The 26,991-nt window shown below is 38.7% G+C and overlaps 1 protein-coding gene across 4 annotated transcripts in view; it reads left to right on the top strand.

Moving 5' to 3' along the window:
* TPP2 (tripeptidyl peptidase 2) overlaps positions 1–26,991 on the top strand; it is a 92,874-nt gene that overhangs the window by 33,020 nt on the left and 32,863 nt on the right. For all 4 annotated transcript variants that reach the window (XM_079779060.1, XM_079779061.1, XM_079779062.1 and 1 more), the window contains exons 7-17: positions 1,371–1,525; positions 2,362–2,438; positions 6,670–6,797; positions 11,633–11,732; positions 15,253–15,401; positions 19,051–19,166; positions 19,682–19,850; positions 20,766–20,923; positions 21,223–21,299; positions 23,562–23,668; positions 25,312–25,466. In XM_079779060.1, the coding sequence (XP_079635186.1) occupies positions 1,371–1,525; positions 2,362–2,438; positions 6,670–6,797; positions 11,633–11,732; positions 15,253–15,401; positions 19,051–19,166; positions 19,682–19,850; positions 20,766–20,923; positions 21,223–21,299; positions 23,562–23,668; positions 25,312–25,466 (1,391 nt within the window). The remainder of the gene's footprint in view (positions 1–1,370; positions 1,526–2,361; positions 2,439–6,669; positions 6,798–11,632; positions 11,733–15,252; positions 15,402–19,050; positions 19,167–19,681; positions 19,851–20,765; positions 20,924–21,222; positions 21,300–23,561; positions 23,669–25,311; positions 25,467–26,991) is intronic.

Here is a 26,991-nt window from a genome sequence, read left to right as displayed (position 1 = left end):
AATCTCAGCATAGCAGCAGACCCATTTGGAAGAGTCTTATTCTCTCATTTCTCCTGGAGTTCCAACTATTCCAGTGTCACTCAAACATTAAGGCCCAATGCCAGTTGTAATTTATCATTATGTTTGTGTTACTGTTTATCTGACAATAGTGTGACATTTCTCTCTACCCATGTCTTTTAAAAAACTTTTTAATAAAAAGAAGGCCTAATTTTTGTTTTTACTTCATATAAAACAAAGTATGGTATATGACATATGTAGAGAAAAGTATACAAATCACAAATTGTATATGCATTGAATTATCTTAGGTGAACACGCTGTCTAGCCACCACCAAGTCAAGAAATAAAAACATTGGCAAGGCTCCCATTATGTCTCTTCTTAACCACTAACACACCCTCCCTCCCAAAGTTAACTATTGTCCTTATTTCTATTAGCACATTAGATTGAACCTTCCAGTATTGTTGTTTTATGGATCAGAACTGATTAAATAGTGGTAATTGCACATGGTTCAATGTTATTATGGTGATATTTCAATTTATATAAGTGGATTATTCATTATATACCCTTTTGTGTGTGACTTTAAATCAGCCTTATTTTTGTGTGCCTCATCCCATGGTGTATAAAAGTAGTTCATATTTATTGCTGTATAATATTCAGTTCTGTAGATACACCATGTATTCATGCAAGTTTTTTAATTTTATAAGCAATGCTGCCATGAACAATTTTGCATTTGTCCTTTACTGTGCACACATTTCTGTTGGGTACATAGCTAGAGGTGGAATTGCTAAGTCATAGGGTATGCCTGTGTGCAGCTTTCCAAAATGCTAGTCTATTCTTCCACTAGCATTGTGTGAGTGCACATCCCCATCCATGGTTGCTGTTGACAGTCAGCCTCACAGTTGTAGCCATTCTGAAAGATACGTGGCTTTGATTTGTATTTCTCAGACAGACTAATGAAGTTGAACATATTTTCATATTTATGAGTCATTTGGATTCCTCTTTTGTGAAATGCTTTTTAAGTGTTTCACCCATTTTTCTTTCACATTTCTTCTTTTCCTTTGGATTTGAAAGGTTATATTCTGGATATAAGTTTTTGTCAATTATATATATATTGCAAATACTTCCTCATCCTTGTGACTTACACTTTTGCTCTCAATGAACACAGGGTAGTAGAATAGTGTATGGAATTCAAAGAGTTTTCATTTTTTGTGAATTACTGATAAGAAAATTAAGGGAATAATATATTATTAAATATTAAGGTGAGGGTATATTCTTATTCAATTATTTTTATCATGATTAATATAAAAATTGAATGGTTAAAACTTTGAATCTGTGAGAATATTTTGTCATGTTCCTCTCTTTTTGCCTCTAGGAGCTCATGGAACTCATGTAGCTAGTATAGCTGCTGGACATTTTCCAGAAGAACCTGAACGGAATGGTGTGGCTCCTGGTGCCCAAATTCTTTCAATCAAGATTGGTGATACAAGACTGAGCACAATGGAAACAGGCACAGGCCTTATAAGAGCTGTGAGTTTTTGTGAGGTGTTGATTTAGAAGATTAGTAATTGATGATCTGGAATATTTTTAGGTTTATAAAGTGCTTACCAAGAGTATTTTTCAGTTACTTTGTTAAAATTATTAGGATAAAGTTTCTTGGAAAATATAAAAATATTATTTATATTATACTTCTCATTTCTAGTAAATCTCCTAACAGGCTATTTTGAGGTACTTTAAAACAACAAAAAAGGCCTCTTTACCAGCTTACTCCATCAGCCTAAGAAGAATTTAACTAATACTCTACATTTTATTTTAATATGAATTATATTTTAATTTTGCTAAGAACCATTCTCTCTTCCTCTCCCCTATTCCAATCTGCAAATGCTAGTTTTGTTTTGTGTGTGGGTTTTTGTTTGTTTGTTTTTTGTAATTTTTTTAAATCCCTACCTAGGGACATGCTTTTATTGATTTGGGGGAGAGAGAGAAAGAGAGAGAGAGAACCATTGATGTAAGAGAGAAACATTGATTTGTTGCCTCCTTACAGATCCCGATTGGATATCAAACCCGAAACCTAGGTATGTGCCCTGACCGGGAATTGAACCCACAAACTTTTGGTGTACGGGACTATGTACCAATTGAGCCTCACTGGCCAAGTCTCTAGTTTTGTTTTCTATAGATATTTACTGTATGCTGTCTCCCCCTACCTTTTTTAAAGTTTATTAACCATATGCTTAGAAGTAACATATATTTGGATTTAAATTAGAATATGATTGATTAAGAAACTGTGGGATTCTATGCCTTTATTTTACTGGCATGTCTGTTTCTGTACATTGCTTCCTAAATTAGATTATTCATCTTTTTAATAGATGATAGAAGTTATAAACCATAAGTGTGATCTTGTCAACTATAGCTATGGAGAAGCAACTCACTGGCCAAATTCTGGGTGAGTGTTCTTTGTATCCTGTTACCCATAAGAACTTAGCAGAATAAGAGTATGAAATGCTTTTCATAACTGGGTTGAAAATTACAGTTGAAAAAAGCAGTCACTGTGATTAGATGACAACTATGTCTCCTAGATCTGGCCCTCATTCCCATGGTCGTATTCTTGATATCCTTATTTCCTCCTACCCAGGGATATCCCATGTCCCATCTATCACTAGAATTCCTCATCCATAAGCACCCTGAACTCTTCCAGGTGTAATTACCTGACCAAACTCCATATTGTGGAAACCCTGACATTCCCTTCAGTGATCCTATACCTGCACTGCCAGACTTTTCAGGAGAAACACACTGACAACCCACTTCAGGTTTAAGACCATGGATATGAGATTGTTCACACAGCATTGTCTGATCACACTGCATTTACCCTTTCCCTCCTGTATGACCATTTTACACCTCTTCTCAAAGACCTTCCCTGACCTTCCCTCTTTCCTGAGTAAAGTTCTCCCCTCTTCTTTTCCCAGAGAGAATAAAAGCACTCAGCCTTTGTGCCCTTCCTGACCTCCTCTGACCCCACCTTCTCTGCCCTCCCTGTTGTGTAATGAAAGAAGTGCCAGGATCAAGTCACTCAAGCCTCTAAGATCTGTATCGCATTTCCTCTCTCCTTTACTGCATTATTATACAGATATGCTCTGGAGTCGTCAGTCTTAAAACAGACAAAAAACCTTTTTATTTCATACTGTTTTCACTCACTTATCTGGGGAAACTTAGTGTGTATGTTCACATTCTAAGTCTCTTCCCAACCCTTCCTCCCTATGTCATCAGTGTCTTCTTGCTGCCAAATCCAGTGGTTTAGTTTTGACCTCATGCTACCTTACCTTTTTTCTTCATAGTAATAACTTTGACATTACCTTACTTAGAGTATTACCTTACTGATCATTTTCTTCCTCCCATCATCAGGCCATTCATATATACCTATCATTCAGTGTCTGAGGCTCTTTAATAAAATCCTGCCAAAGTTCAAATTTTACCAAGCCCAGACCCTTTAGTTTGCTGTTATCAAATAACTTACTGTTCCCAGAAAACTAGTACTACTAACTTTCTATGACACATCCTTTTCTTGTCCTTTTAACAAGCACCCTGTCATCCTCAGACATTTTATTTGTGAATGCAATCTTGACCCATCTTTTTGCTTCAATATCTTATTTACCTAAGAGTATTTCTTTCTCTCCTCCTTTGATATTCATCCGTTTAAAGTCATTTGCCCTGATACCCTTTTGTACTTTGGAGTGTCCTTAGCCCTATACCTTTGTTATATTGACTCCATTTCTTCATGGCCTAACTTCATCTCTTTTAATTAATACCAGTACATTTTTTATTGTTTGCTATGAAGCTCTAACCAGATTTCTTATATTTTAAATCTTTCTCGTAAGTTCTCCCTAGTGCTTTATTTCCCCTTCACTTTTTAAAAAAATATATTTTGTTGATTTTTTTAACAGAGAGGAAGGGAGAGGGATAGAGAGTTAGAAACATCGATAAGAGAGAAACATTGATCAGCTGCCTCCTGCACACCCCCCACTGGGAATGTGCCTACAACCGAGGTACATGCCCTTGACCGGAATCGAACCTGGGACCCTTCAGTCCGCAGGCTGATGCTCTAAACACTGAGCCAAACCGGTTAGAGCTCCCCTTCACTTTTGTCACTAATTACAAATATATCTAGGAATTCCCCAGGAGTTGTTTCTGAATATGTTACTTTAAGTGGAATGGGAGTGAAATCACCAATTGCCCCACTACCCAGTCATTGCTAATCATTCAGTATCCTTTTGTAGTTTTCCCCATATATATACAATTTTGTATCTAGCATTTCTCCACATTTAACCTGGCCTCATAACTGCTTCCCAAGTCAAATCTAACTAGGGTGCATCACCTGGAATGACTGTATCGTGTTCCACCAATGGTGGATGGCACCAAAAGTTACTTAACCACTCATTTGAACAATATTTTGGTATTATAGATACTTTTGGAATAGAGGCTAAGCATTTATTGTTTAAGAATGTCCCAATCTCCATTTCATCTAAGAACAGGAACAGGACGGATGCCCACTTTCACCACTCCTATTTGACATAGTACTGGAAGTACTAGCCATAGCGATTAGACAAGAAGAAGAAATAAAAGGCATCCAAATTGGAAAAGAAGTAAAATTTAATATTATTTGCAGATGACATGATATTATACATAGAAAACCCTAAAGACTCCATCAGAAAATTAAGATACCTAGGAATAAACTTAAGTAAGAAGGTAAAAGACCTCTACTTGTAAAACTAGAGGATGTTTAAAAAAGACATAGTGGAAGACATAAACAAATGAAAGAATATACCGTGTTCATGGATTGGTAGAATCAACATTATTAAAATGTCCATACTACCCAAAGCAATCTATAGATTCAATGCACTCCCCATTAAAATACCAACAGCATATTTCACAGATAAACTCTCCAAAAATTCATCTGGAATAAAAGAAGATCCTGAATAGCTGCAGCAATCCTGAGAAAGGAAAAAAGTAGGAGGGATCTCAATACCAGATATCAAGCTATTTTACAAAGCCACTGTTCTCATAACTGCCTGATACTGGCACAAGAACAGATATATAGACCAATGGAACAGAACAGAGAACCCAGAAATAGACCCAAGCCATTATAATGCTCAATTAATATTTGACAAAGGAGGCAAGAGCATACATTGGAGTCAAGACAGTATCTTCAATAAATGGTGTTGGGAAAATTGGACAGATACATGCAAAAAAATGAAACTAGACCACCAACTTATACCATACACAAAAATAAACTCAAAATGGATAAAGGAATTAAATGTAAGAGGGGAAACCATAAAAATCTTAGTGGAATCCACGGGCAGCAAAATATTGGACATACGTCGTAGAAATAACTTTATTGATACTGCTCCTAGGGCAATGGAAACTAAGGAGAAAAATAAATGTGACTATATCAAAATAAAAAGCTGCATAGCAAAAGAAATGAAAAAAACAACAAGAAAACCCATTGCATGGGAGAACATATTTGCCAATGTTATTTCCAGTAAGGGTTTAATCTCCAAAAATTTACAGAGAACTCATACAACTTCACAAAAGGAAGATAAACAATCCAATAAAAAAAATGGGCAATGGACCTAAATAGACACTTTTTGAAAGAGGACATACAGACGGCCAAGAGACATCTGAAAACATGCTCAAAGTAATCATCTGAGAGATGCAAATCAAAACGACAATGAGGTACCATTTTACACCTGTCCGAATGGCTATCATCAACAAAGCAATGAGGATGTGGAGGAAAAAGCAACTCTCGTGCACTGCTGGTGGAAATGCAGACTGGTGCTGCCACTGTGGAGAACACTATGGAGTTTCCTCAAAAAATTAAAAATGGAACCTCCATTTGACCCAGTGATCCCACTTCTAGGAATATATCCCAAGAAATCAAAAGTACAGTCAGAAAAGATATATGCACCCCTATTTTCATAGCAGCGCAGTTTACAATAGCTAAGATTTGGAAACAGCCTAAGTGCCCATCAGCAGGTGAGTGGATTAAAAAACTGTGGTACATCTATACAATGTTATACTACACTACTGTAAAAAAGAAGGAATTCTTACCATTTGCAACAGCATGGATGGAACTGAAGAGCATTATGCGAAGCGAAATAAGCCAGTCAGAGGAAGATAAATATCACATGATCTCACTCATTTGTGGAATATAATGGACAACATAAACTGATGAACAAAAATAGATCCAGATACAGAGAAGCATCAAACCGAATGTCAAACCTCAGAGGAAATGGGGGGAGTTGCGGGGGAGAGGGTAGAGATCAACCTACGGAGTTTTATGCATGCATATAAGCATAACCAATGGACACAGACAGTAGGGGGGTGAGGGAATGTTCTCAGGGGAGTGGCTGGAGTAAGGCCAATGGGGGGCGGGGGGGGAGAGACATGTAATACTTTCATTAATAAAGGAAAAATAAAAGAATGTCCCTATCTGAGTGATTCTAATTCACATTTCCTTATATATAGCCATTGTTTTAGTTCTGTTACTTGGAACCATATTTTAGTCTGGGTTTTTTTTATATATAAACCATATTTGCAGATATTTTCACATAATAATAATAAAGATTTTGAAAAGTGGGACAATTGTTTATTTTCAAAGGAATTCCCTCTCACTCTTTCAGGAGAATTTGTGAAGTCATTAATGAAGCAGTGTGGAAGCATAATATAATTTATATTTCCAGTGCTGGAAACAATGGTCCATGCCTTTCTACAGTTGGTTGTCCTGGTGGAACTACATCAAGTGTTATAGGTGAGTTTCCTATTTTAGAAATGGACTTGTTAAAAATTAGCAAACAAAAAACACCTCAGTTATTTCAATGTTAATTGGATCTCTTGTATCCAAGACACCATAAACCTTAAATACAACCTTGGGAAACTGAAATTTCGTGCTGATCTGGAATTGCCTCTGAAGTAGACTGGAGTAAGTGGTTGAAGTGGTATTACGAAAGTCCAGCCACTTCTGATTTGAGAATTTAGGTAAGGATATTTGGAAGAATTATGGGAATAGGGATTTCAGTCGGTAGAAATGATCAAGGAAAGGGCTTTCCACACTAAGTGAAAAATGTAAAGACACTTTTTAAAAAATATATATTTTTATTGATTTCAGAGAGAAGACGGGAGAGGGAGAGAAAAACATCAGTGTAGAGGGAGAATCATTGATCATTTGTCTCCTACACTCCCCACACGGGGGATCGCGACCACAGCCCAGGCATATGGCCTAACCAGGACTCGAACCATGACCTCCCGGTTCAACTACTGAGCCATGCTGGCCAAGCCACTTGCTTTACTTTTTATTTATAGTGTATGACTAATTTCATAGTATAGTTTTCTCCTTTCATTTCTCTTAGAACATGCAGAAAGAACCAGATGTAGAAGAAGGAAGCTCTATTAATGAGAAACATTTGTTCATGAATGTGGCTTTTTTTCCAATCTTTGATCTTTAGATATGCTGCAGTGTTGTCTGCTTCACTGTAATCTAAAAATGCCTATCAACAAGAGCAAAAAAATGCCTATCAACAAGAGCTATGGGAAATCAAAATTAGTTACAGTCATAGTATGAAAATAAGACAGCTAGCATTATAGTACAGTAGCTAATAACTTACGCAGAAAAACCTACACCCTGTTGTTTTTAAATATGTTGCATGAATTAGAAGAATGAATTGAAAGAAATGATGCCTAAATTTTTATTTTTATTTGAGATCAAAATAAGGCTTCTGCTTTTTGACATTATTGATCGGATATATGATTATAAAAACTATTGGGTCCCAGATACTTTTCTGGTGTATATATCAATAATTGCATAGGTACATGCATATTATAGCTGTTACTAGTATGTATATATAATATTTTGGTATCAAAGCTTCAAAATTGCTCCTTTAAAAAAAATTTTTGTCTTAAAATAAGTGATCTTACAAATATAAGATAAATATAAATACAAGACATACTTTTATTTATAGCTACTAAAGTTTAAGGTATATTTTATTTTATGTAATTTCAAACCTCTTGCTTAAGTATTCTGTTAAATCATGTGTTCACAGGGCCTACTAGTGATACATACATTGTGTATTTCAATTATCTAGATACTAGAGGCCTTGTACATGAAATTTGTACACTGGTGCGGGTTCCTTCAACCCAGCCTGCACCCTCTCACAGTCCGGGACCCCTCAGGGGTTGTTAAGCCGGCAGTCGGACATCCCTCTCATCATCCAGGATCCCTCGCTCCTTACAGCCCACCTGCTTGTTCCTTACCACTCGGTTCGCTACTCCTTAGCGGAGGCTACCACCACTGCTGCTGCGCTCACCAGCTGTGAGCCAGGCTTCTGGCTGAGCGGGGCTCGGGGAGCACATTGACCACCAGGTGGCAGCTCCTGTATTTGAGCGTCTGCCTCCTGGTGGTCAGTGCGCATCATAGCGACTGATCATTCTGGTAGTTCCGTCATAACAGTCACTTAGTCTTTTATTATATAGAATAGAGGCCCAGCGTATGAAATTCGTGTGTGGGTACGGTCCCTAGGCCTTGCCTGCAGTCAGGGCCATCTTCCCCGGCTGCCTGCAGTCAGTCTCACCACCACCACCCACCCCCAGTTCCATGTTCGCCAGCGGGTGATCAGAGCCTGCCCACCAGGGGGAGGAACCGAGAGGTCAGCCGTTCTGCCTGCTCGCTGGCCCCGCCTCCGCTGCAGGTTGCCGGGCGACTGGTGGGGTGGGGACCTTGGCCTGGCGTCACCCGTGTCCCCTGGCACCCACCCCCAGTTCCCTGTTCGCCATTGGACAATTGGAGCCTGTTGTCTGGGGAAAGAGACCGAGAAGTGGTCTGTGCACCTCATAGTGACTGGTCGAGTGGTTGTTCTGGTTGTTCTGCTGTTAGGGTCAATTTGCATATTGCCTGTTTATTACATAGGACTAGAGGCCCGGTGCACAAAATTCACTGGGATCGGGCCTAAACGGGCAGTCGGACATCCCTCTCACAATCCAGGACTGCTGGTTCCCAACTGCTCGCCTGCCTGCCTTCCTGATTGCTCCTAACCACTTCTGCCTGCCAGCCTGATCACCCCCTAACCATTCCCCTGCCAGCCTGATTGATGCCTAACTGACCCCTGCCAGCCTGATTGCCCCTAACTGCCCTCCCCTCCAGGCCTGGTCACCCCCAACTGCCTTCCCCTGCAGGCCTCGTCCCCCCAAACTGCTATCCCCTGCAGGCCTGGGTCCCCCCCCCAACTGCCCTTCCCTGCAGGCCCGGACACCCCCAACTTCCCTCCTCTGCCGGTCTGGACACCCCTAACTGCCCTCCCCTGCAGGCTTGATCGCCCCCAACTGCCCTCCCTTGCAGGCCTGGTCCCTCCCAAGTGCCCTCCCCAACTAGCCTGATTGCCCACAACTGCCCTCCCTTGCAGACCTTGTCTGTCCCAACTGCCCTCCCCTGCTGGCCATCTTGTGGTGGCCATCTTGTGTCCACATGGGGGCAGTCATCTTTGACCACATGGGGACAGCCATCTTGTTTGTTGGAATGATGGTCAATCTGCATATTACTCTTTTATTAGATAGGATAGAGGCCTGGTGCATGGGTGGGAGCCAGCTGGTTTGCCCTGAAGGGTGTCCCGGATCAGGATGGGGGTTCCCTTGGGGCCTGGAGCAGCCTGGGCGAGGGGCCTGTGGTGGTTTACAGACCGACCACGCCCCCTGGCGACCCAAGCGGAGGCCCTGGTATCTATGATTTATTTATCTTCTACAATTGAAACTTTGTAGCCTTAAGCAGAGGCCTGGGTCAGCCAGGGTGTGCAGAAAGCTTGGCTTCCTCCATCGCTGGGGAAACCCAAGCCTCCCTCCTGCTCTCTCTGTGGCCTCAGCTATATTGGTTGGTTTAATTTGCATACTCACTCCTGATTGGCTGGTGGGCGTGGCTGGGGAGTATAACAGTGATGGTTAATTTGCATATTACTCTTTTGTTAGATTGGATAGGATAGAGACTCAGTGCATGGGTGGGGGCCGGCCGACCTGCCCTGATGGAGACCCCAGATCGGGGTGGGGTGTCCCCACTGAGGGAGCAGGGCCTGCTGGGGCAAGGGACGGCAGTTGTTCTGGTCTCTGGTCATTCTGGTCATTCCGACGCTTCCATTGCTGGGATTTTATTATGTAGGATTATAAGAATATGAAAATGAAACCAAAAATAGATCTGAAAGAGGTACCTAAAGATCAAGTTTACTGCTCTGCTCTAATACTCAGTGTTTTTTGGTTTTCTTATCCCCATATTCACTGAAAATTTTAAACTAAATTTTACAAAATAATTACAGTTTTATGTGGCAGCATTTTTAACCTAAATCCTCTTAACTCACACATGTTTTATCTAGTCTTCTACTCTGAATATGTGTATGTTGTAAAGAGGAATTACTAGTAGATGCTGGTATACCTGGATTCTAAATCTTTCCTCTGCCACTCAATAATGTGTATTTTGTATATTTTTTTAATTTCTGTAAGTCATGTTTCCTAATTTCTGAAATGAAAGAACCAAGTTTGATCCTATATTGTGTTTCAGAGTCTAACGAGGCTTCATTTTCATATATGTATCTAAAGACTAGCATGTTCTGTCTTTGTTGTTTTGCTCATTATTATAGCCATTTTTGAGCAGAGGGATACTGCCAATATTATTTGTGGAGTTTTCGCTAGAATGGTCATTCATTTAAAAATTCCAGTCAACTAACTCCTTTATTCCTCTAATGTTATATTTTATTAGAGGCCCGGTGCACAAAATTCATGCATGGGGGGAGGGGGTTGTGTCCCTCAGCTCAGCCTACACCGTCTCCAATCTGGGACCCCTCGAGAAATGCCTTACTGCCTGCCTGATTGCCCTTAACTGATTCTGCCTGCCAGCCTGATCATCCCCTAACCACTCCCCTGCCATTCTGATCGATGCCTAACTGCTTTCCTGCTGGCCCGATTGCCCCTAATTGCCCTCCCCTGCCAGCCAGGTCACCCCTAACTGTCCTCCCCTGCAGGCCTGGTCCCCTTCAACTGCCCTCCCCTGCTGGCCCAGTCACCCCTAAGTGCCCTTCCTTGCCAGCCTGGTGGACCCTAACTGCCCTCCCCTGCATGCCTTGTCTCTCCCAACTGCCCTCTCCTGCAGGCCTGGTCACCCCCAACTGTCCTCCCCTGCAGGCCCAGTCACCCCTAACTGCCCTTCCCTGTAGGCCTGATAACTGCCCTCCACTGCAGGCCATCTTGTGTCCAAATGGGGGCAGCCATCTTGTGTGTTGGATTGACGGTCAATTTGCATATTATCCTTTTATTAGATAGGATAGTTTAAAACACATTTCTTTTTATTTTACACCTAAGTACACTTTCAGGTACATTATTTTTAATCTACATAATAATCTTGATATTTTTTTTACTCAAAAACAAGGCACATAGTATGTTTGGTACGTAGTAAATTTTCCTTGGTTAAGTTTTTTTATCTTTTCCTTTCATGACAGAGTTGTGGTGTAGGGACATCAAACAATTTACCCAAGGTCTCATAGCCGTGTAAATAGTGGATTACAGTTAACATGCATATTTTGTGTCCTTTTGTTAATTATGAAATCTATCCCATAGGTGTTGGTGCTTATGTTTCACCTGATATGATGGTTGCTGAATATTCTCTGAGAGAGAAATTACCTGCCAATCAATATACGTGGTCTTCTAGAGGGCCCAGGTAGGTGGAGGGTAGGACAGGTGGACTATTACAAACATTTGGCTAAATTTTACATGGTAGGTGAGGTAGATTTTGGTAATTTTATTGATTCTTTCTAATAGTTTTTACTTTTTCAGCATTTTCATTTTGATTGAGAAATTATCTCAAGGAAACTGATAATTAAAGAAGTAAAATACAGCCATTTCATTGTTAGGTGTATTCTGAATGTAAATCCTTAGGCCTGTGCCCCAAATCCTTCATTTATGAGGATCTGAATGCAAAGTAAGGGTTAGATTATCTTTAGAAAATAGTGAAGGCCTCTTTTGTAGTACTTTTGATGTTAGAATTTAGGTGAAACAAAGGCCCAAAATTTTGGAAAGTCACAGTTATAAGCCTGCAGTCCCTGTGTTTATGTGTTTGAAGTTATAATATATTGAACAATTTTGGTTATAATCCATAGTAGGCAAGTTCTGTTTGATAAATGAATTGCATCTACTTTGGTTTCTTGAAGCCCCTCTGTGAAGTATATTTATCTGATTCCAGGAACTGATTATTTTTCTCAAGAGGTATAGTAAGCCCACATTTATATAATCCCTCATTATGACATCAGTAAGTACAAGTACCTTCTGGAAAATAAAGCCTATTTTAATTCATCTATTTACCTCTTTGGAGTTATTTTTTTAAAAAGAAAATCAACTTTGAATTTAATTCAGCAAATACCTTACTGCCTGCAGTAATAAATGAATAGGTTGTCATCCGAGTTCACAATTTCATTTTAGGACATTACATAGGTGGGAGTATCACTTCCTTTTGAGTGGAACCCCTCAAGGAGGTGATGGTATTAGAGTGGGCCTTAAAAGATGGATAGGACCCTCGCTGGTTTGGCTCAGTGGATAGAGCATCAGCCTGCGGACTGAGGGGTCCTGGGTTTGATTCTGGTCAAGGGCATATGCCGGAGTTGTGGGCTTGATCCCCAGTGAGGGGTGTGTAGGAGGCAGCCGATCAATGATTCTTTCTCATCATTGATGTTTCTATCTCTCTCTCCCTCTCCCTTCCTCTCTGAAATTAATAAAATAAAATATATTTTTAAAAATAGATGGGTAGGATTTTGAGATAGAAGTAGGGAATTTTATATGGAAAGAATAGCATGAACCCAAAGATGAGCATGTTTTAGTGCAAAGATTTGGGAGAAATAAGTAGTAATTGGGTTTGTTGAATGTATAAAACATAATAAAGGGACTATTGGAAGATAACATTAGAAAAATTGGTTGGGATCAGATCAAATATGATAATGCTAAATTTAATCCTCTGAGTTACAGGTATCTTCCTAACTTTCTCTAAGTAATTTTTCTTTAAAAAATAAAATTTATTTTAGTAATTTTTTTTATAACTCTCATTAAAAGCAATCAGGCTGTGGATCTCCATCTGGTTCAAGAAGCTTTGCCTATATTATCACCTATGTCATAGACTGCCCTCGTTAGCCCAACTAACTGGACTAAAACTCTACATCATTGAATAAGAGTGGCTAGAAATAGGATAAGAGTCAAAGTCAGCAAATGTTTATATCTTTTATGTTTAGTTAATAAATGCATTGATTATTAAACTTGTTCTTTTCTAAAATTGATTTTTAAATATTGTTTTAACTTATAGTCAGGATAAACAGCAAGTATTAGAGAATGTTTAAACCAGCTTTTGTCTGTCTTATTTTTATATATAACATTTAAATAATTATTTTAAGAAAATGAGTTCATGAATTGAGGGGGAAACTCTGATTAAGCAGATAGTGGTTCACAAACCAGTTTTCCTAAGAATTGAGAGAATTGGTTTCATGTTTACTGTACTATAAACATTGAATGTTATTGAAAAGACTTGGTTTAATAATTAGACAGGGTGTGAAATATAAAACATTGACTAATGATTACTGAATGAATATATTCTGTAGGCCTATTTAAAAAAATCCTCTTCATCAGGAAAGACTGTCAGACAAAGAAGTTACCTGAATTCCTGATGTTTGCAAGTATGGCATATATCTTAAAGGCAGATTACCAAATAATGCCTACATAAACACTTATTGAATTTTATTACATATTGTATTTTAGAAGAAAATAAAATAGTTTTTTATTTTAAGAAAATTTTAATATAATGTTTGTATAAGGGATATGTAAGTTTACATTAGAAATTTTTATTTTAATACAATTTTTATTTACATTTTATAGAATCCATTTTTAGAACACAAATTAAATGCTTTACTATTAGCCACTTAAATAGATTAGTGGAAAATTAATAAATAAGACTGTTAAAATTGATGACTCTTCCAAGTTATTTTCTTTAGTAATTGTTTAATAATAAGATACCAGATACTCATTGTGAACATTGGCAGACAATATAGATGATGCCAAGAAGAAAGCAAAAATTACCCTAAATCTCATCTGTAGTATGTTTGGGTAGCAACCTTTTAGTCATTCTGTGCATAAATGGGAGATCACACTATTCAGGCACTTTTGTCACTTGATAATACTACAGGTCAACAGATATTTACTTCACAATATTTGTTTTAAGATAATTACTAAAAGGGATGCCACTCACCCATTTCATGAGGAAGATATGATTTGCATGCTTTCAGATCTCTGTGTAAAAATATGAAACCAAATTGCACTAGTATCCCTCCTAAGAATAAAAATAATTTAGTCAGTTGGGGAAGAATGGTAGAAAGGAAGGACAGCATCCTCTGTGGGGAATTTATTTCCAGGTGGAAAGAAGTGTAGTGTGCCTTTATTCTTCCTTTACTTGGGGCAGAGGACAGAGCTTGTGTTTGGGGACAATGCAGTCATGAACTCTACAGACTTGAACTCGTTAATGTGTAGCCAAAGCCCTAAACCAGGCAGCACTGTTGATTTTAGCTGTTCAATATGGCAGCCACTAATCCCATGAAGTTAGTCTGTATTAAGATGTGCTGTAAGTGCTAACTGTACAAATACTTCCCAGTACAAAAAAAGAATATAAATTAATTCATATTTTTCTATCAGTTACATATTGAAATTATGTTTTGGACATGTTGAATTAAAAAATACCTTATTAAAATTAACTTTAAATTCTTGTCACTTTTTTTAAATGAAGCTTTTAGAAAATTTAAAATGACATGTGTCCCATATATTTCTATTGGACAATGCTATATTAATTCAGACAAAGGCAAAGCTTATACTCATGGAAAAGAGAGGTACAACCATCAAGGAGTCTGAGCAATGGCAAAATTTATTTTAAAGAATTTATTTAATTTCTTTTTCATAAACATACCCGATAACCTTTTATACCTAAGTCTATTACACACACACACACACACACACACACACACACACACACACAGATTTTGACCATTTACAAAGGAAAAAAACTGCTCAACGGGGAAACAGTTGTGCTGGGTATTTTTCCCCATTGATTCCAATGATTTCAAGGAGTCCATGAGATTGTACTGTAAATTATTTGAACACCCATATTTATCCAGTTATTATCATTGTAAGCAAACTAATGATCTTTTATTCAGTGCTGATGGGGCCCTTGGAGTGAGTATAAGTGCACCAGGAGGAGCCATTGCTTCTGTTCCTAACTGGACATTGAGAGGAACTCAGCTAATGAATGGGACATCCATGTCTTCTCCCAATGCATGTGGAGGTATCGCCCTGATACTTTCAGGTAAGGACATTTCTTACTGCTCTACGTGGTACTATTTCCAATAAAGCGATGGTGAATTTAGCTATTGCACATATATTTTAAGCACAGTTTATAATTTATTTTCTTCCTTCCTTCCTTCCTTCCTTCCTTCCTGCCTTCCTGCCTTCCTGCCTTCCTGCCTTCCTGCCTTCCTTTTTTTGTTAATCCTCACCCAGGGATATTTTTCCCCTTGATTTTTAGAGAGTGGAAGGGGGGAGGGAGGAAGAGAGAGAGACATCATTGTGAGAGAGACACATCAATTGGTTGCCTCTTGCATGCAGGATAGAACCTGCAACCCAGGTACTGTCTTTGACTGGGAATCTAATCCAAGACCCTTTAGTATGCGGTCCTATGCTCTAACAACTGGGTCACAATGGCCAGGGCTAATTACTTTTCTTAACGATATAGAAGTGGCATATAAAATGGATTTTAAATGTATTATTTTATAATTTACCTTAGTCCTGTTACTAAAATCTATTGTTTATTTATAAGGTTAGGTAAGTAGGTATTAAGTAGACAATTTTATGTTAATAGTATAATATTTAGGTAATAAACATAAAAAACTAGAAGCCCGATGCACGAAATTCCTGCATGAGGCTCGGCCCTCACATCCCGGCTGCCTCATGAACCCACCCCCCGACCCCGGCCCACTGGTCCTTCCGGAAGGTCATTTCACCCTCCAGTCTAATAAGCGTATTAGCTCTTTATTATAGATGATTATTAAATAAGTTTATCTTACCTTATTACAGACAGTTATTTTCTGAAATTCTTATGGTGAGAAAATGTGATAGAATTGATAATGTTCTGGGGCTCAAAGTAAAGTTTAAGGTGAGAATAATTTATGTGATAACTAGTGGCCCGGTGCATGAAATTCGTGCACGGAGAAGGGGTTCCCTCAGCCCAGCCTGCACCCTTTCCAATTGGGGACCCCTTAGGCCCAATGCCACAGGCCAGGAGGGATGCCACAGGGATCGAGCCTAAACTGGCAGTCAGACATCCCTCTCACGATCTGGGACCGCAGGCTCCTAACCGCTCACCTGCCTGCCTGCCTGCCTGCCTGATCGCCTCTAACTGTCTCTGCCTGCCTGCCTGCCTGATCATCCTTAACTGCCCTCCCCTGCCAGTCTGATCTCGCCCCCAACTGCTCTCCCCTGCCGGCCTAATCTCACCCCCAAGTGCCCTCCCCTGCTGGCCTGGTTGCCCCAACTGCCCTACTCTGCTGGCCTGATCTTGCCCCCAATGGCCTGATCTCACCCCCAACTACCCTCCCCTGCTAGCCTGGGTGCCCCCAACTGCCCCCCCTTGCCAGCCAATTTGTATCTGATTGGTCAGTTTCTATGCCAGTCAATGTCAAAAGCTCCGCCTCCTAGGCAGCCATTGGCTCCTTATTGTTCACCCAGATTTGGTTCTGCTTGGTTGGTTTCTATGCCAGTCAGCATCTCCGGGCCTATCTCCGGGCCTGATCAGAGAGGTGGGGCTGATCAGCAGCCTCTGCAGAGGTCTGGAGAGAGACAGAGGCATGGCTGCTGGTGAAGCCCGGAGAGAAAGAGAGAGGCAACGGCTGACCAACAACTGCCACAGAGGCTGCGGATCAGACCCTGCCTCTCTCTCTCTCTGGGCCTCTTTCCGGGCCTGATCTGCAGCCCCCTCAGCAGTCAGTGGTGGGTCGCCACGGCAACCCAGCACTGACTGCAGGACTGACTTCCAGTTTTGGTCGAGCCTTCGGTCATTTTGGACGTTATGGACCCTGGGTTTTTATATATTAGGATAATGATTTGACTGTGTATTTATTATTCATTCAACAAATACATTTTTATTTATTGGCTATTAATGACTATCAAGCATTATTTTAGCTCTGGGGCTAAATTAGTGAACAAAACATCAAAAATACTTGCCCATGTGGAGTTTATATTGTTGTTGGAGGAGACAACCTACAAAAAAAATACTAAATAGTTATCGCCCAGGCTGGGGTGGCTCAGTTGGTAGGAGCCTTGTCTTGTATACTAAGAGGTGGCATGTTTGATTCCCAATCAGGGCACATACCCAGGTTGTAGGTTCAGGAAGATATGCAGGAGGCAACCAGTCAATGTTTCTTTTCACCCCCTTCCCCATTGCCCTCCTTCCTCTCTCTGGAATCAATTTTTTAAAAATTATTTTTAAAAAATGTAATTGTCTATATTAGTTATTAGAAGGTAATGAATATTTCTGTGGAGCAAAGTGAAGTGGAAAGCGACATAGGAATTTCTAGCTTGCTGTGCCGGAGGCTTATGTCATGAAATAGGGTGGCATTGACATTGACTAGCACTCAAAGTTAGGGTATCCCGACTGTGGTGACAATTCCACCTCAGAACTGTCCTCTGATATAATTTCCAGGACTCACTACCCTTATTACTAGTCCTGTTCAACCTCACCAAATATTTCAAGTTTGCTCATGCTTCCTGTCTTTGGTCATACTGCTCTCTGCCTAGAATTCCTTTCTCCCATTTTTTGGACTTGCAAACTCTTGTGTATGTATTTGTTCCTCTGATAGAGCTTCACTTTATTTGCTCTTACAGCAGCATGATGTTTCCATGTTTGTTTTGCTCATTTCTTACAGTATCATAAGAGTTTACACGTTTGTTGAGCTCTGGAGAGGGCAGGAATACTATATTACTTGTCTTTGATCCTTAACAGTGGGCATTAATGCAGGGTTTACAGATTGGTGACCTCCATATCCTTCCCATAGAACAGTCATTCCCAGCCTGGGTGCTCCCTAGCATTACCCTGGAAATTTTTAATTCATATTTGTGTCTGGGATCTAGTCTCAAAGATGCTACTTTAATTGGTCTGTGGTGAGGCCTCAGCATCTGTGATTGTTTAAGTCCCCCTGGTGTTTATATAACATGCAGTCAGTTTGAAAAATACTGCCAGCAACTATACAGTGGGAGCAAAAGTAGGTTTATAGTTGCTCGTGTGGAAGATAATAGAATAATTAGTAAATACTAATATAAGAATAAACTGTTTTGTATACTCACAACTGTAAGCCTACTTTTGCTCAACAGTTGATAACTAGTGCACAGAGGTGGGGGTTCCCTCAGCCCAGCCTGCACCCTCTCCAATCGGGGACCTCTTGGGGGATGTCCTACTGCCGGTTTAGGCTCGATCCCTGTGGAATCCCTCCAGGCCTGTGGGATTGGGCCTAAACCAGCAGTCGGACATCCTTCTCACGACCTGGGACCGCAGATTGTTTTGTTTTATATTATTTGACCAGCAGTGTTTTAAAGCAAATGTCATTGGAATGCCTTTAGGTATATGCTTCTTACATTTACATTATCTCTGCATAGCCTGTTTTCATGCCCTTGCATAATGGGAACACAGTAATTTTTCTTAAGTAAGTCTTTGTGTGATGCCAGCAGTTTTGGTTAGATTGTTTAGTGGGTGTTTTTTTGTTTTGTTTTTTGTTGTTGTTTTTTTGTGTGTGTGTGTGTGTGTGTGTGTGTGTGTGTATGTGTGTGTGTGTTTTAAGATTTAAAAGTGAGTGTTGAAACACAAGACATGAGAACTAGGGAATGCACCTGTTATCTGTACTGTTGAAGGGGGAAAGGTTTTAAAGTAGTGAGTTCTCTAACACTTTTTTCTTTTTAAATTTTAGGTCTGAAAGCTAATAATGTTAACTACACAGTTCATTCAGTCAGAAGAGCTCTAGAAAACACTGCAGTGAAGGCTGACAATATAGAAGTATTTGCCCAAGGACATGGTATTATTCAGGTATTGTTTGTATGGAAACTGTGATGTAAGTCATTGAGAAAATATTTTAGCTTTCTTGGATAATATTTCCTGTTATAATGATGATTGAGTATATCTAATTCTAGATTATATCATCATAGTTGTCTCTGAACTGTAAGCAAAGAGGATATGAAAACAAATTTTTTAGTTAAGACAACTTTGTTGCAGCAAGATAGAGAAATATACATGTAGAACATACAGAGGGTAGAAATTCAAAGCAAAGAGGTAAAGTAAAGGGCAAAAACTGGTAAATCATACTGGTGTATGGGAGAGTTCCTCACTTTGGTCAGTTGGGAATAATAATGTGAATGAAGAAAGTAGAAGGGAAGGTGAGTCCAGTAGTTAGACCGTAATTTGTCTATGAAGGTATCCTTGCACTCTTAATTTTAGAGAGCTTAATATAGATAGAAATTAACTTTAATCAAATTGGTAACTTGCAACAAAACATTTTCTTGACCTAACCATTTATATCTTACTCTCTATGTTCTTGTAATTAGGTTGATAAAGCCTATGACTACCTCGTTCAGAATACATCATTTGCTAATAAATTAGGTTTCACTGTTACCGTTGGAAATAACCGTGGCATCTACCTCAGAGATCCTGTTCAGGTGGTGGCACCTTCAGATCATGGTGTTGGCATTGAACCTGTATTTCCAGAAAATACTGGTAAGTACTAAATGGATGATAAGCTAAAGTGCTCACATTTATTATTTAAGTGAATAGTATAATAGAGAAATGCTGTTTGGGCTAATGTTCTAAAGAGAAAACATAAATTGACAATATTATCATTATTATTATTTTTTAAATTATTATTATTTTGTTAAATTCTCACCCAAGGATATGTTTTTATGGATTTTTAGAGAGAAATATCACTGTGAGAGAGAAACATCAAATGGTTGCCTCCTGTACATGCCTGACTAGCGATCAAACCCGTAACCTAGCAATGTGCCCTGACCTGGGGTCAAACCCGCAACCTTTTGGTGTATGGGGTGACTGACGCTCCAACCAGCTGAGCCACACAGCCAGGGGCAGTATATTATTTTAAATATTATAGATTTTAGAGAAAAGGTGATGGCACCTAGGGATTCCAATACTATGGTAATTCAGTTAGCATTCTGACTATCTAGGAAAATATGTAGAATGGGCCTTGAATGACCTATATTTTTATTAAATTGTGGATAAATAATCAAATGCCTTTTTTTTTCCACTTTTACTCCTTGGGTATAAGGCAGAGTAGGAAGTAGAAGCAGCCAAGAGTGCCTCTGCTCAATGAGGTAAACAGAAGAGTCCTCGCTGTATGTTTGACAGTCTTCATGTTGATCAAATGCCATTTCCACATGCAGTACTGAAAAATATCCACACAAACTCCTTATATTAATTTAAGGCTGTAGCAGTGTTGAGTGAAAGTGTAAATGGATTATAAGTGTACTAAAGCATGAGGAAGATTCTGTGATTTTTATTTAAGCTGTGTTTTGTCTAGTGCCTTTTACAAATTTGCTAAATTTTCATAAGAGAAGATAGGACTTTGTTAAATGAAAGAGAAAGTACTAATCTTTAATTTTTATTTTTCTTTAATGCCAGAAAACTCTGAAAAAATATCCCTTCAGCTTCATTTAGCTTTAACTTCAAACTCATCTTGGGTTCAGTGTCCTAGCCATTTGGAACTCATGAATCAATGTAGACATATAAACATACGTGTGGATCCCCGGGGCTTAAGAGAAGGATTACATTATACAGAGGTATTGGTGTAGCTTCATTTTCTTTTTAAACTTTCTTTACCTTTGAAATGTTTAAAAGTACTTTATATGGCAGTCCTTTTCCCCATTAGTGTGAATTAGACAAGGGTTGTACTACTTGTATTTGTTTAGGCTATTTGCCATTAATCATGTGACCTGATAGCAGAATATTAATCAACTTGTGCTTAAGACCTTTAAATTTTTATATTAGATTAATTTATTCTATGAATAGATTACACTTTTTCCTTTTTTCTCTGTTTAAGTTAATTATGGATACCAAAATGTAACATGCTGTTTTTTAGGTATGTGGCTATGATATAGCATCCCCTAATGCAGGTCCTCTGTTCAGAGTTCCAGTCACTGCAGTTATAGCAGCAAAGTAAGTAACACGTTACCCGTATAGTAACAACTGACCCTTGAACAACACAGGTTTTAACTGTGTGCATTCACTTACATGTGAATTTTTTCAATAAATACCTGTACTCATACTGTTCTTGATTTGTAGTTGGGAGTCCACAGATGTGGAATGCTGACTCTGCTCTGATCTATACCATTTTATACAGGGGCTTAAGCATCTGCAGATTTTGGTACCGATGGGTTGTCCTGTAACCAATCCCCTGTGGATACTAAGGGACAACTAAGTTTTGGGGGAATCAAAAGTTATACATGGATTTTTGGCTGCTTAAAAGGTCAACGTCCCTAATCCCCATGTTGTTCAAGGGTCGACAAATTTTTTTAATGGTTATTTATGGCAACAATGTGAACTTCTAAAGGGTTAATAGGCAATAACTAGATAACCAGGCTTTAGTTCTACTCCTTGTTCAAAGTTCAAGTGGCACATAGTCAACCATGTTATTCCTTGTTCACTATGAGAATAAGTGATGACATCTGTTCTGTGCCCCTGCATTGAAACTGCCTTCCACCAGGATGCTGATGCCCTTATAATTGTCCAATTCAGAGGACCTCTTAGTCTTCATTTTGCCCACTCCCTCTGCAATATTAATATATGACTTCATCCTCTTCTGCTCCCACTCCATTTTAATCCCCTTGTCATCTGGGATTACTGTTTTCGTCCACTTTTCCAGTCACCTGCTATTTCCAGACTCTTCGCTTTCCATCTTGTCTTCCACCTGAAGCCAAGGAATTCAAGGCTGATCATATTGCTTCCCGTTTAAATATATCAGTGGCATGTTCAAGGACCAAGTTATGCTCCTTAAGATAGAAAACAAGGATTCTTTATAAACCAGTGTTTCCTATCATTTTTACATACACCATATTCCATGAAGTCACAGATGCTGACACTCCGGGTTTCCTCAGGACTGGGTTGATTTCTTTGCTTTGGTCTCCTGTCTCTCAACCACCAAGCGTGTTCCTGGTCATCCCCAGGGGACGGGAGGCCCTTCTTGCTGCTTCCTAATGCTTTTTACATGCCTGTGTAATAGACTTTAGCGAATATATTGTGATTTTTTATTTAATTTACCCACCTAACCATCCATTTGACTATGAGCCCACGGAACTGTATCTTACATGTTCAATATGGAGCCCATTTTACAGTATTTGTACAAAAAAATTGTTTAGTAGAAGAAGGACAGGATTGAGATTATGTGAGTATTGGAAATAATAGAAAGTTCTAGGTTAACAGTTTTTATATAGAATTAGTTACCTGGTAAATATTAAAAGTGCAGTAGTCTCAGCCAATAGGAAACATAGGATGGAATTGAGGAGGTAAAAAGTGACGTACACATGAAAAATTGCAGGACAGTTAAGTTCTCAACCTTACATTTTCTAGAAGTCCAGTAGGAGCCTAGACAAAGTAATGTATAAGATTCAGGCATCAGGTGAGACATTATCTCCTTCAGGAAGCTTTCCCTGGTCCATTTGCATGGACCAAATCTCTTCTAACACTTCCTATCTACCAAGAACGTGTTGCATTAAATGTCTCAGGTGGTTTTTCTGTCCCCTCTAGATTGTTTGTGGCAAAGGAAAATATTTTATTTATCATTGTATTTGTAACTCCTAATAACAGTGCCTTATATAGTAGGCTCTCGTTAAATTTTTGTCACACTGACTAGAATTTGTCCTTAGTGTGTAATTTAGGTTTTCATAGTGGGTAATATACATTAGCCCTTTAGCTTCATTGACTTCTTACAAAAATGCTATGGAAGTAGATTCTTTCTTTACTGTGTCATTATGGTTTGCAAACATTTTGAAACTACAAAGGGGGGTTTATTTAATACTAGTCTTAGAGCTACAATCAGTATCAATGACATAAAAAATTACCTTTGGTTGTAATATTTAGAGCTCTCTATAGCCCAAATTCTGGTAATTGGAAAAATTCTGTGAATGTGGCACAATTTCTTTAATGAAAATGTGAACTTGCTTATTGTGTGTGTGTATCTTACAGATTATAAAGCAGACAGGTAAAAAGTAGAAAAATCATTTATACTGGGCTAGCCAGAGTTTATCTCTGCTAATATGTTGCAAAAATGAGATTGTATTATGCACACTATTTTGTAACCAGCCTTTAAGTATTTATTTCTAATGAACTATTAAAATCTAGAGTACTAGTGGGCTTATAATTAATATAAAGCCTTTTTTATGAGAGTACCACATTTAATCATTAATTTGTATTAATTTTCAGAGTAAATGAATCATCACACTATGATCTAGCCTTTACAGATGTACATTTTAAACCTGGTCAAATTCGAAGGCATTTTATTGAGGTTCCTGAGGGTGCAACATGGGCTGGTAAGTAAAGTTCAAGTCTGTCTTGAGCACTTACCTTTTTGTACATTCTATCTCTTTTATGATTACGACTATATAAAGTTCATGTATCTGAAATGCATATTTTTCTCATAGCAATATATATCTGGCACTCTAGATTTGCTAGTAGATTTTAAACTTTTTAAAGATCTATTATTATTTATCATTGGCTCATACATCAAATCATCTAGGCCATCTTAATGTGTTTTAATATTCAAGATTTTAACTTAGTTTAGCATAATGCCTTACCTGTTAGTGATTGGAGTTGGAGTTGCATTGTTGAACGACTCTGGCTGCCATGCATGTACACCAAGCCTCTTGCAGATAGTATATAATGATAGGCTCTGATGAAATGTGCACTAATCATTTTAAAGAATAAAAATCTATAGTTAATACTGATTCTGAAATCTTTTTGATGGTAGATGTTAGTAATTATAATGCCCTAATGTGACTTCTTTAGGCTGGTGTTGAAAATAATTAGTTGTTTTTTTAAAAATTATAAGTTATCAGAATGGAAAGAAATCAGAGCATTTAACAATCTCAGATTAGAAATGTACTCCAGGGGGTGGAGGAAATGGGGAGATGTTGGTTGAAGAGTACAAACTTTCAGCTATGGGTAAGTTTAAGAGATTTAATGGTGACTGTAGTTAACAATACTGTATTGTATACTTGAAATTTGCTAAGAGAGTAGATTTTAAATGTTCTTACTATCGAGAAAATTGGTAACTGTATTGTGTGTGTTAACTAACCTTATTGTGTTTACGTACATCAAATCATCAGGTTGCATGCCTTAAACTTATACAGTGTTATTTGTCAATTTGATCTCAGGCAGGGATGGAGCTAGGGCTAGGGGGTGTCAAAGAGAAAAAAAAAAGTACTACAGATGATTCCTATTTCAAATAAAACTTACTGTTATAATATCAGGTTTTATATTATTAGCAATTGATTAGGTTCACAGAGCTCTGTGCAAACTTGACCTAGGGAACCAGAGAAATAAGCCTGGTTAGTTCCCTGTATTAGAGTGGGTATTTAGTAGATAAGCTGCTGATCCTGCTTCACAGTGATTTGGGCTTACCTCCACCTCTGCCTCAGAATAAAGCTGAGCATATGTAGTTCTGACATTATCCCTTCTAGAAGCAAATAGAATACAAATAAGTCAAGAGAAAGAGACTAGGAAAAATTAATGAAGTTGAATAGATACTTACGGAATTTAAGCATGATGACAAATAGAGGTTTCTAAAATTAAAATCCCTTTTATCAGGAATTACTTGGCTTTCTACTAAAACAAGAGGAAAGGTTGAGCTTGGCAGAGGGGAGAGGGATTTTAAAAGGTATCTTATTAGGATAATTGTGTCCATCTATGGATACCTTGCTGTCTCATGGTGTTTACAGCATAGTGGTTGTTTATTTTAATCCTGATTTATTTATTTTCCATAGCTGAATCTTCTACCCTTTCAGCTTTATTAATACTCTATTGAGTCTTTGTTTTTAAGAACATATGCAAATTTCATTTGAATATATCATTTGATTATTGATATATTATTTCCTAATAAGTGGGCATTCTTAAAATCATTTTATGTCCATTTTGAATCTTATCAGTATAAAATTTTGCTTCTTTTTTATTTTAGAAGTTACAGTGTGTTCTTGTTCTTCTGAGGTGTTGGCCAAGTTTGTTCTTCATGCAGTACAACTTGTGAAGCAAAGAGCATATCGAAGCCATGAATTCTATAAGTTTTGTTCCCTTCCAGAAAAAGGAACACTGACTGAAGCTTTTCCTGTCTTAGTAAGTTTTAATTAATAGTTCAAAATCCTGAAACAATTTCTTTTCCCTTTTGGTGTGGACTAAGTATTTGAATTTGAATTTGATTTTATAGTTTATATTCAGAGTTTTTGAGGGTTCTTTATTTTGTCAACTAGAGGCCTGTTGCATGATATTCGTGCAAGAATAGGCCTTCCGCCCTGACCGGTTTGGCTCAGTGGATGGAGCGTTGACCTGCGGACTCAAGGGTCCCAGGTTCGATTCCGGTCAAGGGCATGTACCTTGGTTGCGGGCACATCCCTGGTGGGGGGTGTGCAGGAGGCGGCTGATCGATGTTTCTCTCTCATCGATGTTTCTGGCTCTCTCTCCCTCTCCCTTCCTCTCTGTAAAAATCAATAAAAAAATAAAAAATAAAGAATAGGCCTTCCTTTCCCTGACTTTGCTCCCAGCCACCTGGGAGCTTGCAAGTCCTCACTCCCGGCCAGAGCACCGCTCCTGTAGCTCCCTCCGCCGTCCTCCCTCCCCCTCCTAGCAGGCGTCCCGCCCCTCCTGGCTGCTCCACGCCTGCATATGCAAAATAACCCGCCATCTTTGTTGGGTTAATTTGCTTATTCAGTCCTGATTGTCTGTGGGCGTAGTGGAGATACGGTCAATTTACATGTTTGTCTATTATTAGGTAAGATGCCAAGTAAGTGAAGTAGGAAGATAGGTAATCTAATTAGGATACTTGAGACCAAGTCCAAGGTAAATATTAATCTCTTTTTTTTTTCTTTTGTCCCTCCCTCCCTCCCTCCTGCCCCTTAATCTCTTTTTAACTCTTAAATAATTTGGTCAAAGAAAGTGCTGGTCTGACAGATACTCTTGCCTTGCATTGGGGACCCTGACTGATATTGTGTCTTTATCCCGCTGTAGATTATTTCCTTATTTAAGATGGTTCTATGCATCACTTAAGTTATTTTATTACTGCCCATGAAGTTAATTTGCTTTCTAGGTGAAATCAGGCAGGCAGGCAGAGGGGTTAGGGGCTACTGCTTCTTACAGAAAGTACTTCAAATATGGCAGGTCTCCATTCTTACCTGTAGTGTTAGAAATAATGACTAGACCTTCCTCCATGGAAGGTGAATGTACTGACGTTCTGTCTTGAACTTGCTCCATAGTTGGTCATATGATCTTGCCTATAGCTTACTTTTCTGATTACTTTCACTTGTGTTCATGTATGTATCAGTGTTATGATTCACCTTTAAACTTTGTAATGTACTGATTTCTAGAAAACGTACTTTAAAACTGAGCACTAGGAAGTTTTTGTTTTTCATTATTTTAATGGGGGAAAAATATAAGTAATCATAATTTCATTTTGTTTTGGTTGCGAGGCAGCTTGGAGCCTGAAATTCATCTGTGGCTATTGATTATGCCTTATAAAGCTTAATAACCTTTCTCCTATCATTATTTTTCCTTTGGTCCTAGGTTTTTATTCCAGTTTGTTTTCACCATTATTTTATTGTATATGTTTTCAAAAGCTGCCTCAGATCTTTCATGACAAGCAGTGTAG

Source organism: Cnephaeus nilssonii (assembly GCF_951640355.1).
Source record: "Cnephaeus nilssonii genome assembly, chromosome: 8".
Lineage (NCBI taxonomy): Eukaryota > Metazoa > Chordata > Mammalia > Chiroptera > Vespertilionidae > Cnephaeus > Cnephaeus nilssonii.
The sequence above is the reverse complement of the archived record's forward strand: the minus strand, read 5'-3'. Positions and strand labels throughout refer to the sequence as shown.